Raw genomic sequence first — 15,192 nt, forward strand, 5'->3', positions numbered from 1 at the left:
GACTCTGGGGTGATGTTGCTTTCAAGTTTTTACGGCAGACTTTTTAATGGGGTGGTTTGCCATTGCCTTCCCCAGTCATCTACACTTTCCCCCCAGCAAGCTGGGTGCTCATTTTACCGACCTCGGAAGGATGGAAGGCTGAGTCAATCTTGAGCCGGCTACCTGAAAACCCAGCTTCCGCTGGGGATTGAACTCAAGTCATGAGCAGAGTTTAGGACTGCAGTACTGCAGCTTTAACACTCTGTGTCACGCGGCTCTTGGAACAAAACTGGTTTACAAAACTTCCTAAGTTTTGCTAGAGAAGGTGCTTTTTAGATATCCTGTGGCCAACCATCCCAATGAATTGAAACATCTATTGAAAAGGACCTGGCAATCCTATCCAGGATGGATGCTCCTTTTGATGTCTTTGCTCTTTTCTTTCTGTGGGTTGTGTGAATATTAATATCTAGATATGCTTCTGTTAAATGTATTATCGCTGTCATCCTATCTTTCACTTTCCTTACTTAATGTTTTAATAGTTATTTGGTTTTCACCCCATTTGTGGCTTTCATTTTGTGTCTGACAGCTTCTTCAATTAACACTCCGGGACATCTTGGAAGCTTTTTCTAATTATATGTTGTTGCTGTTTTTAATTTTCTACAGGAATAATACGGATAGTTTAAAAAGGTAAAGGTAGTTCCCTGTGCAAGCACCAGTCGTTTCCAACTCTGGGGTGACGTTGATTTCACATGTTTTCATGGCACACTTTTTACGGGGTGGTTTGCCATTGCCTTCCCTGGTCATCTATGCTTTCCTCCCAGCAAGTTGGGTACTCTGATACACATGACAAGTTATTAATAGCTAACAATATTTAATAATTCAAGAAGCACGTTAAGGTACAGTAGATGCTGAACTGATAGAATTTAGTACATCTTCTGGTGATGTCAGGGGCATGTGGCATATGCAAATGAGTTGTGCTAATAAGCTACAGCACCTCTTTTTATATGAAATGACCCCTGGCCATCTTTTATGTGGAATGGCAACTAAGGGCCTAGATCAGAATATCTGGAGATATGGAAGGATAATGTTGCTTGGTGCAACATCAAACTGGTGTAAACAGGGCTGATGTTAGGTTTTTGGGTACCCTAGGCGAGCTGCCTACTATTCCCCCCCCCTCTCCGAGATTTTAAAAAACAGAGAATTGTAGGAGAAATGAAGACATTTGAAACTATTTACATTTTTAATTTACTGTTTTTTATTTTAAATTTTAATTTTAAAAAAAAATATATTGTGAGAATACTACTTGATCCTTTTAGCTGGAGGTGCCAGGGACAAGACCTTCACATGACTATTTCTACTTGATCCTTTTAGCTGGAGGTGCCAAGGACAAGACCTTCACATGACTATTTCTACTTGATCCTTTTAGCTGGAGGTGCCAGGGACAAGACCTACACATGACTATTTCTACTTGGAGGTGCCAGGTGCAAGACCTTGTGCATGCGAGAAAGATGCTCTACCACTGAGCTATGGCTCCCACCCCATGGCTCTATTAAAGTAGAGTAGGAAGAATGAGTAGCAGCATATAACTTCAACAGGATCCATTTTTTAGAAACTATAATTGGCTGTTCTTTAGCTTTTACAATTGGTTAATTTATCCCTGCCAGGCTCTGAGGAGCACACTGTGCAGGTGCTGTCCATTTTCACATTTCCTGGGCCATAGGTATAAACCCAGTACCAGTGTGGGTCTGATGATGTAGGAACCAGAAGTGAACAGTCCGGGGAATTTGACAGGACAGAAACAGGACATAGCCTCTTAAGCCATCTCAGCCTGGGTCTAAATACTTGGCATCCATCAACAGGCTTTCAAGTAGGCTTGCCAATCCCCAGGTCCCAGTGGTGGATCCCTTGGTTTTGCATGCTCCTTCCTGCCCCAAGCCAGCTGGCTAGCAGGGGGAAGCCTCACTCCAACAGCCACGATGTGCCTTTCCATCTCAGAAAGCTTAGGAGACACTTGGGAACAGCTTGATTTTTGAAAAGTGTGTGTGCCTTTAAATTTCTGGAGTCACGCTGAATGGGGGTGGGGCAAGTCTGCAGAACAACATGGCTGATGTGAGAAAGGAACTAGTCCAGTCCCTCCATTTGTTTTACAGTCCCTTCAGAAGTCATTTGCAAATAAATAAGCATTGTAAAATAGAGTAAAGAGTAAAGTAGAACTTCTGGTTTCCCTATGTTAGTCTGAAGAACTTGGTTGAGTATGCATCATTTAACAACTCCCATGGTGAGTAAATTGCTCCAGTGAGACCACATTTTTTTTGGCTGTGTTGTGAGTGTGAGTGTTTGTGTGTGTGAGAGAGAGGAAGTGCAGCCAGCTGCTGGTGGATGAGGAAATGAAGACTGTATTCAGGGGAACTATACTGCTGTATTTTTATTTATTTTAAGGAATGGAAAAGTCTCCTGACGCCACCCCTAAAGTTCCCAGGTATTTTCTGAGTTAGACTTGGCAACCCTACTTTGAAGACAAGTGTGAAGCAGAGATGGTTTGCCATTGCCTTTCTCTCCAGTCTTCCTTGGTGGTCTCCCGTGCAAGTGATCCTGTTTAGTTTCCAAGATTTGATGAAATCAAGTTATACCATGCTACCTTTCCTCCCAGAAATTCATTAGGGTACTTTTGAAGGGTTTCTTTATAGCTTTGCTGAAATCTGAGGCAACATTTGCATAGCCTTGCAAAATGGATCAATCTACCAAATGGCAAACACAACACAACACAGCTGCAGTAGAGGAAAAAAATACCGGAAAGGATTGTGGCCAGAACATGAGCTTGCACCATTCCTGAACAGATAGTGGCAACCTGGTTTCTGGGATCATGGAGACATGATTGCTGGATCCCAGGCCATCAAATGCACTTTTAAAAGCTAAATTCCTTCTTCAGGCCATGAAAATTTGGGCACCTTGTGACATCTCTAATATAGTATAGCTTGTCTACCCTGGCTTAAATTCTCCCCATCTTCCTTTTCTTAGCTGGGATAGATAATACTACTCAAGAAGACCCATAGGTCAGAGGAATAGAGAAAGAAAGAAAGAAAGAAAGAAAGAAAGAAAGAAAGAAAGAAAGAAAGAAAGAAAGAAAGAAAGAAAGAAAGAAAGAAAGAAAGAAAGAAAGAAAGAAATCCCCAAAAGTACATCCTAGAGTTTTATGTAAACATAAAAATGCACTTCGGGTACAAAAGAACCCCATGAATACACTCAGGGCTTTTTTTGTAGCAGGAACTCCTTTGCATAGTAGACCACACCTCCCTGACGTAGCTAATCCTCCAAGAGCTTACAGGGCTCTTCTTACAGGGCCTACTGTAAGCTCTTGGAGGATTGGCTACATCAGGGGGATGCGGCCTAATATGCAAAGGAGCTCCTGCTACAAAAAAAAGCCTTGGATACACTGAATCTGACAATTTGGGTACTCTTTCACCCTTAGTCAGTAAAAGGTATTTGGGGGTAAAGAAGCCTTTTTAACTACTGTGTTAAGACACTGTCCCTCTTAATAACTAATGATGACCCCTCCTTATAACCTGGAGGCCATCAACTTCATCAAAGAGGGATAGTCTTTATATTAAAACAACGCATTTTGCCATTTTAAATGTTATCATCAATCTAATTATTACTTGCCTCGAGTGAAATTGCGTTTTCTGAGTCTGGGCGGTTGGTGCTGTAAAACACAACGGGCCTTTCCACATTCTCATTTTACTCGCTGGTAAGTTCTTGTTTCTTCAATTTTTTTTTCTTCTGTTCCATGCGTCTCATGCTCCCTCTGATGGAAGAGCCCAATGTCTTCTGCAAGCACGAACAACAGCTTTCTGAAGATAGATTCAGGTGGGTAGCCATGTTGATCTGAAGCAGGCATGGGCACAAACTGGGAAAACAGTGGTTCATGTTGGTTTGCTATTCGTTAGTTCACGTTGATGCATGCTTTGTTCAGCTCCCTGAACCAATTCGTGATTCATTGCTTCATTTGGTTCAGGAAGGGGGAGAATGGCTTGTGAGTGGGCTAGAGACACCAAACTTGTGGCAAACTCTTCAGAGGTCTCTCCTCTACCTGCTTGGCAAGTTTGGTTAGAATTGGATTGGGGGGGGGGGGAGGTTGTTACAGCACCCCAAAGCAGGTGCTCTCAGCACAGGGGAAAGCCATCATGCATTCTTGGAGCCAAATCGCAGAAGGCTGCCATGAGCTGCCCCTCTGTTTGCTCATGAGACCAGCTGACTAAGGGCATGACAGTATATACCATCTACTCCCGCAGAACAGAATGAGAGCTCCATGATGGGCTCCCAGACCTGCCAATCAAGCTATGGACAACCACTATGGGTATTTCTAGGACTCCCAGAAGTCCACCTCCAACATTGCCTAGGAATTGATTGAATCAGCACCAGGCTGCCTGAAAAAAACAAACCAAACACAAAACAAATGACACACCAAGAAAAACGCTGGTTCGTTTTCTAGTTCGGGCATGGAGTGAGCAAACGAACTGGTTCTAAATGAAACACAAATCAACCTGATTCGTGCATGAAGTGTAATTTGTGTTTCGTTTCATGCCCATGTCCAATCTGAATCAGCAGAACAAAGGTTGATTCCAGTGGCACCTTTAAGATCAACAAAGTTTTAATCAAGGTATATGCTTTCGTGTGCAAGCACCCTTCTTCAGATGCCTTCAGGGTATCTGAAAACTTTGTTCAACAGCTTTCTGATCGAGGTGCAGTGAAGAAAGTGAAATAAATAAATAAATAAATGTTTCTAACTCATATGAAAATCAATTATTGCATTGTTGAATTGCAGACTTTTCAAGTAAGTGGTCCGTGATCTCTCACTATGCTTGTTTTGGTCTCAGAGCCCCCTTTCCCTCAGCGCTTCTGTCTGATTTTGCACAAGTTGCCGCAGGGCTGTGACTTGCCCCGCCTCTTTCCCTCTGAAAACTGGTTTCTGCTTGTCGTGGGAAAGAGACGAGGCAAGTCGCAGTCCTGCGGCAGCTTGTGCAAAATCAGACAGAAGCGCTGGGGGAGAAAGGGCTCCGAGACTGGAACAAGCCTAGTGAGAAATTGGTCTCTGCGTCATCCAACATGTATTCCAGATGTTTGAGATTGAGGCTTAGCTTCTGTTTCCTTTCAGGTATTAAAGTTTCTGCACAGGCTAAGATATGAGACTATTGATAGGAGGCAAAAGGCAAGAGATAAGCCATGATTCTCACTCTGTGAACCAGTGGATCTAGGACCAGTCCAAGACTTGGATTTTTACTGTCTTTTGTGATTGGTTGTCTGCTTAAATTATATCTCTGTATTTTTCTAAAAATTGCTTCGAATCTCTAGTAGGGAGAAAAGCAAGATCTAAATGCGTAAATAACAATGCAATCTTACACAGGATTGACCTCAATGGACCATACATAAAGGGAACCGCAACTCAAAAGACAAATTTGTTTTCTGTTGTCCCCCTGTTGTCTTCCAATATCTCGTATTTTGGTGCGCCATTGATTTTCATTTGAAGGGTCTCTTTGTTTTCATTGTGATGATCATCCAGGGTGTTGTTGATATGGAAGCTGCAGGTTCCTTATGAGAAGAGAGATTGTCTTCTTTGTAAATTAGATTGTGTATCTGCATATTGGAGTGAGACTCAAAGGAGAAGTTGTAATGGCTAGCAGAAAAGAGCAGTTTTTAGGCCTCTATGCTTGAATCCAAATATATGGACATTCAGTTAGGAAGGTGCCACTTATACCCAGGGCTTTTTTTTTTTAAAAGCAGGAACGCAGTTCTGGCTGGCTTGGCATCAGAGGTGTGGCCTAATATGCAAATGAGTTCCTGCTGGGGGTTTTCTACACAAAAAACCCTGTGCGAAACAATGGTGATGTCAGGAGGTGCGGCCTAATAACATTTAGAGAGCCAGTTTGGTGTAGTGGTTAAGTGTGCAGACTCTTATCTGGGAGAACCAGGTTTGATTCCCCACTTCTCTACTTGCACCTGCTAGAATTGCCTTGGGTCAGACATAGCTCTGGCACAGGTTGTCCTTGAAAGGGCAGCTGCTGTGAGAGTCCTCTCAGCCCCATCCACCTCACAGGGTGTCTGTTGTGGGGGAGGAAGATAAAGGAGATTGTGAGCCACTCTGAGACTGAAATTCGGAGAGGAGGGTGGGATATAAATCCAATATCATCATCATCATCATCATCATCATCATCATCATCATCATCATCATCATCTTCTTCTTCTTCTTCTTCTTCTTCTTCTTCTTCTTCTTCTTCTTCTTCTTCTTCTTCTTCTTCTTTTTCTTCTTCTTCTTCGGAAATGATTTCCTGCTGGGCTTTTTCTACAAAAAAAGCCCTGCTTATAACACTAGCATTGTTCGATTTTGATCACCTCCTCCCCTCAAAAAAATGTTCTCAGTGAAGCCAGAGATGAATGGGTAGAATCTAGTGAGTCAATATCAGAACCTGATGAGAAAACAGCAAGGTTTCCCCTGTGCCTGTGTGTGGTGGGTAACTTCTCATCCTTGGCACCAATTTCCTCCTCTTGAAAATTGAGAAAAGGGAGAAAAAAATGGCTGGAAAATGGCCTTCATAGTTACTCTCCAGGAATCTCCCTCATATCTCTATGGTTTTTACCAAAGAGATTAGGAGAAATTTCTATAGCATCACCTGGAAGTGATGTCACATCTTTCCCAAACTCCACCCTCCCCAGACACCACCTTCAATACCTGATATTTGCAGGGGGCTGCTGGCAACCCTACCCAAAGCTATTCTGGTCATTCATTGGTGGAACCTGCCGGGTCCAGGGCTGTGCCCCCAAACAGACAAAATTATGTATTTGGATGATGATAACCACAAACCCAGGATTCTCCCAGATGAGTGTTACCAACGTATTTAGAAATTAGCTCAGAAATGCCTTTGTGATATTATTTTGAAAAGGATCCAACAGAGAACAATTAGGAGTATATTGGGAAGTCCTTCTGGATCTAATTAAAAAGTATGTCTCTGAATATAAAACTGTAACTTGCAAATGAGGGCCAGATTTGGATCAGAGCTGAGTCTCCGTGGTCCTCCATGACTTTGTCTCAGCTGAGCTCTTCTGGAAGCATCCAGGATGAGGCCCTGAAGACTCCAGGGCCTTGTTTAGAGCAACTGATGTTGAAGAGTACAAGTGCTGCATTTAATGACTCACCCTTCCCCTGTCACCAATTCAACACTTGCTGAGGCAACCTTCAATCTAAGCTGTGCTTCTAGGAAACCACTGTAGGCAGAGCCTTGAAAACATTAGATCAGTGCAATGTAGGGTTCCCAATTGCCCCCTGGAGGCAGGACACCTTCCATTTCCTGCTTTCTCTGCCCACTACCGCTCAGTAGGGCAGTGGGAGGAAAATGAAGGGTGGGTGACCAGCATCAATGGTGTGATGACACCACTTCTGGCATAATTTGGAAATGACATCATGATGTTGGGTGACACTCTGGTTTTTACTTCCTCACCCAAGACCAAATAACTGGAGAGACCAAAGCAGGGCTTTGTTTTTTTGGAGCAAGAACTCCTTTGCATATTAGACCGCACACCCCTGATGTGGCCAATCCTCCAAGAGCTTACAGGGCTCTTAGTACAGGGCCTACTGTAAGCTCCAGGAGGATTGGCTACATCAGGGGATGTGGCCTAATATGTAAAGGAGTTCCTGCTATAAAAAAAAAAGCCCTGGACCAAAGCATATGGTTAAGAGATGCTCCCTGTATGTTACAGTGTTAACAATTAGACACTTTGTTCTCTAGTGAAATGGTGGTGGGTTGTCCAGTATATCCTAAACAAGGGACCCCCAAAGTGGTGTCTGAGGTGCCAGGCAACTCCAGCATGGTTCCTACGGTTACCATGGCATCCACATATACCTTTTCTGTTGCCCACCAAGTGTTGTTTTTTTTTAGAAAGTAGGTGTGGCCAGGTGGGACCACACTCAGAAAGGGATCTGATTGGCCACTGGAAAGTTGATTGGCTGTGTAGTTTTTTTTAAAAAAAATGTTGCTTTGGCAGCAGCTGTCACCTCAGCACAAGGATCTTCACTGTGAAACTGAAGGTGAGCTATGACAGACATTTTGTGGCTGTTTCTGCCTCCTGCGGCACGCTTTTTGTGGTAGCCATTTTGTGGATGTGCCCACCACCCTGTGACAGAATTCCAAAGGTGCCTGCAGCCTCCAAAAAGTTGGGGACCTCTGCCCTGAAAATAGGTTTTTAACTCAATAAACTGCTGCTTATGGTCCATAGGAACATAGGATATAAAAATTAGGGCCATATCCAGTTGTTTTGGCAAAAGAGCTACTTATTCCGTTCTTCTCTGACTTTTCATATTTATTAATCCACTTCAAATATTTATAAACAAGTATTGTAGTTTTAGTTTTCTGCATTGATTCAGTGAAATTTTCCAAGACTAAGGGAGATTCTGAAGCAAAGCCATATTTAGGGCCATTATGCATGCATGTCTCACTGCAGATTTGCAGAACAGTAAGCCTTTAATCCAATTCTGTGCCCATTTTATACACCATTCTTTTCCCTCTAGTATATTTATTCTGCAGCTACCATTAAATTTTTTTTTCTAAATTGGGATGGAACATCATTTGTGACATCTGATGGAGGGCATTCAATTTTTTTTTTTAAAAAATACACAATTGCCCTGTTGCAGCTGCGCAGTAGCATCTAGCAAGTACCTTCTATTTAAATCCTCATGGTTCAAGTTTTGTGCATGCATTTTAGTGCTAATTCATTGAATGAAAGTGAACAGAACAATATGCAGGCAAATCTAACTGTTGAAACCAACTAGGCTTTTCCTGAAACTGACAAGCAGCATTGAAGCCCCGTTTCCCTTATTGTTGAGCACTAGGGAATTCTCTGCTGTGTTATTGGCAACTATGAAAAATAGAGAAGAGTCACACAATCTCATAATATGGGGAAAAATTTTGAGCTCACTGACACTGGCATTGCAAACTGTGATTGTTGGCCATATGCGTGCGCATGCATGCTCGTGCACTTGTGCAAAGTTAGCTGCAACTCTACCATGCTTTGCACCAGGCTGCAATTTGTGTGGAGAGCTTTTTTAGTCTTGGGCCACTAAATTGGAAAAAAGGGGTATTTTCACTGATGGCATAGTGTGACTTTATAGTAATGTCAATTTCCTGCTCTTCCTTGAAAACTTGTGTGGATTTGTTAGTCTCTAATTTAATCTCTTTGTGAGTCTCTAATTTAATCCCGGTCATGATCTTGGCAGTTTTAAAAAGCCTGTCCTATGTGGATTGCACTCTTCCTCCAAATGGATAAATTCCAAGTGATTCTTAAATTCAGCAGTTCACAGAAGGTCCATGTGGCTCAGCTGCTATTTTCATGTGAGGCTCCTGGAGACTGCCAAAATGGTTCCCCCCTCAATGTTGTTCGCTAAAGTGTTAAAGAGAAAAATGTTTTTAAAGCTTTAGGCTTCCCATCCCAGTGTCTCTCTTGCTTTACATCTGATGTCAATTTCATTTTGCACTGATGCTCTCCTCCCTTTATTTTGTTTGCATGCAGCAATAGATTCTTTTTTTTTTTTTTGCACTATTGACACTGCTGTTTGTCTCCTCTCCAATCCCCCTTTCAAGTTAATACCAGCAGGGAACAAAATGTCATGGAGCTCCTTTTAAACTCCCCACCCCCATCATTTTATTTTTTGTTTAATTCAGCAGTCTGAGAATAGTAATACTCTCATGTTGCTAGAATCAGACTGCTTGTAAAAAAAAAAATGAGGGGAAAATGGAGCTTGTACACCAAAGTGGGGGGAAGATGGCAGAAAGTGCAGAGTGGGTAGAATGACCTCGGATGTGGGCAGAGAATGACCTTCGAGCAAAAGGGCAGGGGGAAATCTGAGGGAATCTGTATGCTTTTGAATGACCTTCAGCTTGGAAGCAAAAAAAGGGGGGGGGGGAAACTGGCATAAGAGCACTCTCAGAAAACCCAGGGAAACTCTGATAATGAGACATTTCCTGCATGCTAGCCAGTGGAGGTTGAAGTATTAAACCACCTCTCCCTTCTTGCATGCAGGGCCGGCACTGGAGTTTTTGCCACCCCAGGCAAGGCTCCACTCCCCGCCCTTCATTGGGGGAGGGCCCCCAGCGACGGCCCAAATCAGGCCCCGTTTGCACGGAGAACTCCTCTTGAGGAGCCCTCTGTGCAAACGGCCTGCTGTTCGACCCTCCCACGGCGTGGGAAGGCCGAGTGGGGACAGATGGCCCCGTTTGCGCAGAGGTCATGTGAACATCCCCCTGCTCGACCCTCCCACAGTGCGAGAAGGCTGAGCAGGGACAGATTACTCAGCCTTCCCCTTCCCCAGTGCCCTTGGAGGACACTGGGGAAGGGAAACACTGCTCTTTCGACTCTGAGGGAGCTCCTCCAATCTCTCAGAACCGAAAGAACCCTCGGCCCTTTGCTTTCCCAGTGTCCTCGGAGGATGCTGGGGGAGGGAAACACTACTCTTTCTGTGGGATCAGGAGCTCCTCCAATCTCTCAGAGCGGAGAAAAATTGAGTGGGAGGCTCAGGGACAGTGTGAGTGGTGAAGGGCCTCCGACCCCACCCCTGCTGGGAGTTGGCACCCTAGGCAATCACCTAGTTCGCTGACTCCCACATGTCGGTCCTGCTTGCATGACCTCAAGGCAAATTGAAGCTGCATGAGCCTGAAACTTGCTCTTTGGGGTAGAAAAAGATGCTCAATCTTGTCTGTTTCGGCACGGTGATACAATTCCATGTTGGTCTGTCTCAGTCCTCAGTCTCAGGATCCCAGATTAGGAGCTCCCTTAACCGAGCAACTGTAGCATTTTCAGTGTGTTGACTGATGTGGTGACTGTGCTCATCCACTGCATGCTCATGCTTGCTTGTGTGTGGCTTAAAGAGCATTTCAGAAATGTGCACCATCTCGTTGCCTAGAGGAACAAAAAGAAATATGTGTGTCTGCTATGCATGTGGTGCTTCCCTCAAATGGTTCCCTTTGTAACTATTTTTTTTGTCTTCAGGCACTCATCTTCTAACAATAGAATAAAGAGATCACTGGCACTTTAAATTTGTCGTAGGGCATGAGCTTTCATGAGTCACTGCTCACTTCTTCACAAATTTTGTTAGTCTTTAAGGTGCAACGGGGCTATTTGTTGCCGCTACAGACGAATACGGTTACCCGTTTTGATCTATCGTCTTACTGTGTCTATTGCAAACAAAGATTAGAATCGTACTCTTGAACCTGTGAACCACGAAGCCACCAACAGGCCGTGAGGCACATCATTTGGCCTGCTTGGAGCTTCATAACTAGCCTGTCCTTGGAAAAGGTTCAACATACCCTTATCAAGGATATGTCAGCCTCCAAGTGGGACCTGGGGATCCCCCCAAATTACAGCTTATCTCCAGTCTACAGGTCATTTTAAGACTATAGAGGTCAGTTCCCCTTGAAAAAATGGATGCTTTGAAAATGGACTCTGTAGCACTGTAGCCCCCTGAAGTCCCTGTCCTCCCCAGGCTCCTTCCCCAAATCTGCAGGATTTTCCTGACCTGGATTTGGCAACTCTATCCTTTCATCCCCTGCTGCTGGTCAAGGGGGATCTGGCAACCGTAACCCCGATAAGAGACCATCTATGGCAGGGGTGGCCAAACTTGCTTGATGTAAGAGCCACATGGAATAAATGTCAGATATTTGAGAGCCACAAGATATGAACAAATATCACACACACGTTTTTATTAAAACTCTTAATACTTTCTTTGCACAGAAATCTAAAATACATATGCATTTGCTTTACAATGCCACCATGCTAGGAGGAAACTTTTTAAATGAACAAAAGCTGGGCATAACAGTCCCCATAAGACTAGCATAGGGAAAGGTTAGGGAATTATTTTTTTGGCACCAATGGGAGAAGAAAACACACATATACCATATAAATCACTGACCACTGTTTGTGTCATTACGCCTTGACACTAAGGTTAGTAAACACAGCTCCTACAAGAGCTATGAAACTAAGGGGGAAACGTACACCACCCTCTTTAATTCTTTCCCTCCTTCCAGTGGAACAGCCTAATAGGGGAGGCACCTGAGAAAAGGAGCAATTTGTGATCACAGGCAAACCAAAAGACACTTCTGCAGCTGCTAGGATCCTGGTGGGAGACTAGTTAACCTACTTACTTCAAAAGCCCAGTGCAGGAGGGAGATGCAGCAGTTCCGCCATCCTCAGCAGGCCCACAAACCTGTCAGTGGACAACAGCACTTGGCCTGCTACAGTCTGGATACTAGGTTTGCACTTGCCAGCTGGCCAAGGAAGGGAAGCAAGCCTCTTCTATCAGTGCCACAGCTCACTTGGCTAAGCTGCAGAGCCTGCCATTGGCCATCCCAGTGCACCTCGCAGAGGAGGGGCGAGTGCAGCCGTCATCCTCTCCCCAGGTCCCACCACTACCATTGCTCCCCAAGCAAATGGCTACCACTGGTGCTCTCCCTCTCGTATTCCTTCCCTCACTCACTGCTCTCAAGTCTCATGACCCTTCTTGGTGGTGGTTGCCAGGGGTTTTTTTTGTAGCAGGATCTCCTTTGCATATCAGGCCACACACCCCAGAAGCAGCCAACCCCCCAGGAGCTTACAGGGCTCTTGTACAGGGAAGGGCAGCAACCCTGAGTGTGTGTCCAGCTAAACTTGGCAGTGTGGGTGGCAGCTTTCCTCCTCTACATGCTCGCTTTTCTCCCTTGGCTTTTGCACTCTCTTTCCCCGCTCGAGGTCTCCAGGCAACCTCTGTGGTGGAGAAGAGCTTGCAAGCCTGCCTATTCCCGCTCCTTCCCCACTTCACACATTGGGGAAATAGTTGCCTACCTATGGGTCATTGTTCTGAGGTTGACCAAGGTCCTGATGTTATGCATGCTTACTTGAGAGTAAGCCTGCATTAAGAAGAAAAAGAAGAAGACTGTAGATTTATGCCCCACTCTTCTCTCTGAATCAGAGTCTTAGAACGGATTACAATCTCCTTTATCTTCTTCCCACACAACAGACACCCTGTGAGGTGGGTGGGGCTGAGAGAACATATGAAGCTGCCTTATACTGAATCAGACCCTCGGTCCATCAAAGTCAGTATTGTCTACTCAGACTGGCAGCAGCTCTCCAGGGTCTCAAGCTGAGGTTTTTCACGCCTATTTACCAGGACCCTTTTTAGTTGGAGATGCTGGGGATTGAAGCTGGGACCTTCTGCTTACTAAGCAGATGCTCTACTACTGAGCCAACGTCTCTCCCCACAGGCAAACCAAAGACACTTCTGCAGAGCTCTCCCAGAAGCTGCCCTTTCAAGGACAACTCCTGCGAGTGCTATGGCTGACCCAAGGCCATTCCAGCAGCTGCAAGTGGAGGAGTGGGGAATCGAACCCGGTTCTCCCAGATAAGAGTCTGCACACCTAACCACTACACCAAACTGGCTCCTCAAGTTCCTCCTCAACCTCTGGGAGCCACAAAATGTCTGTGAAAGAGCCGCATGTGGCTCCTGAACCACAGTTTGGCCACCCCGATCTATGATTTCTGGGCTGCATAGTCACATAAGCCCAGACCTACACTTCACGGTGTTCCAGTTTGGCTGGGCCACTTTCTTCTGCAGCAGTTTCTTCACTGCTCCTTTGATTTCTTTGTTCCGGAGACTGTAAATCAGAGGGTATAGCAAGGGGGTAATGTTGGTGTAGAACAGAGACAGCATCTTGTCCCTGTTCGGTGTGTAATGGGACTTGGGACGTACGTACATGAAAGTGGCACAGCCGTAGTGCAAGAGGGTGACAGCCAGATGCGAGGCACAGGTCGAGAAAGCTTTGCCCCGGCCGGCCGAGTCCCGGATCCGCATCACGGCTGCGGCGATGTAAGAGTAGGAGATGAGGATGAGCACAAAGGGGAGCAAGAGGTCAATGATGCAGGCAGCCAGGAGGGGCAGTTCACTGGTGTAGCTCTTTGTGCAGGCCAGGTGTAGAAGAGCAGGGATGTCACAGAAGAAGTGGTTGATGCGGCGGGAGCTGCAGAAGGGCAGACGGAAGACAGCCGCAGTCAGGCCCAGCGAGACGATCAAGCCACCGAGGCAGCAGATTACGGCCAGCTGAAGGCAGAACTCCTGGCTCATCATGACCGCGTAGTGCAGCGGCCGGCAGATGGCCACGTAGCGATCGTAGGCCATGGCGGCCAGGAGGAAGCATTCGGCCCCTCCCAGAGTCGCAAAGAAGTGCATTTGGGTGGCGCAGCCCATGAAGGAAATGGTGCTCACCTCGGGGGAAACAAGATCGACCAGAGTTTTGGGAACGATGACGAGGGTGTAACAGAGCTCGATGGCGGAGAGCTGGCAGAGGAAGAAGAGCATGGGTTGGCGGGAATTCTCGGCAGCCACTGCCAAGAAAATGAGGAGGTTTCCAGCCAGAGTCGCCAAAAGCACCACAAGGAAGACAAAAAAGAGGAGGCCCCGCAGGTGGCGCAGGTCGGAGAATCCCAGCAGTAGGAATTCTGTGGCTATATCAGATGAGTGGTTACTTTTCTCCATGCAGTTCCCTCAGCTTTTGCCTGCAAGGAAATAAATGGGAAGCCGGAGCATAAGACTAGGAATTCATTTTTATGTCTGTTTATTTAAATAACAGCTTGGATAGCTCAGCTTAGCACTAGCGTGTCTGAGTTTGGGAGCTAAGCAGGGTTGACTATGGCCAGCAGAAGACAACATTTTTATACTCTTACTTTTGTCTGTTCTAAGGGGTCTCAAAGTGGCCTACAATCACCTTACTGAGCCGAATTGACACTGTACCAAACTGCATTGTGCCAAGTTACATCTCCCAAGTAGCAGTGTGAGAATGTACACAATTTCTGAAATCCAATTAAGAGCACAGGATTAATATGAATTTTCTTGCCTCTGACAGGCAAGGCTGAGCCACCAGGTGACCATAGGTCAGTCAATATTTCTTCACCAAACTTACCTCATGGGATTGTGGTGAGGATAAAATGGAGGGAACCTTGTACACTGCTCCCAGCTCCTTTTATTACAGAAAAGGTGAGACGTACAGTATTTGATACTTTCATATTAATAAATATTTTTCTAAACAGAGGAAAGAAATTCACTTCCATCAAATTTGGTACCTCTTAAAGCCTGGTGTTCTAGGCAGCCACCTAGCTGGCCCTGGTCATGACTAACCTGTCTCCCCAGAAGAAGAAGAAGATATT

At 45.3% G+C, this 15,192-nt stretch overlaps 1 protein-coding gene across 1 annotated transcript; it reads right to left on the minus strand.

Annotated features, from left to right (window-relative positions):
* Nucleotides 1-10,756: 10,756 nt before the first annotated feature.
* On the minus strand, nucleotides 10,757-14,524 carry LOC132570077 (olfactory receptor 10AC1-like). The gene is made up of 2 exons (XM_060236517.1): nucleotides 13,564-14,524; nucleotides 10,757-10,920 (listed from the first exon to the last, which is right to left on the minus strand). Exons 1-2 carry the CDS (start codon nucleotides 14,522-14,524, stop codon nucleotides 10,757-10,759), a joined length of 1,125 nt encoding a protein of 374 aa, XP_060092500.1.
* Between the last annotated feature and the right edge of the window lie 668 nt (nucleotides 14,525-15,192).

Source organism: Heteronotia binoei, chromosome 4 (genome assembly GCF_032191835.1).
Source record: "Heteronotia binoei isolate CCM8104 ecotype False Entrance Well chromosome 4, APGP_CSIRO_Hbin_v1, whole genome shotgun sequence".
NCBI lineage: Eukaryota > Metazoa > Chordata > Lepidosauria > Squamata > Gekkonidae > Heteronotia > Heteronotia binoei.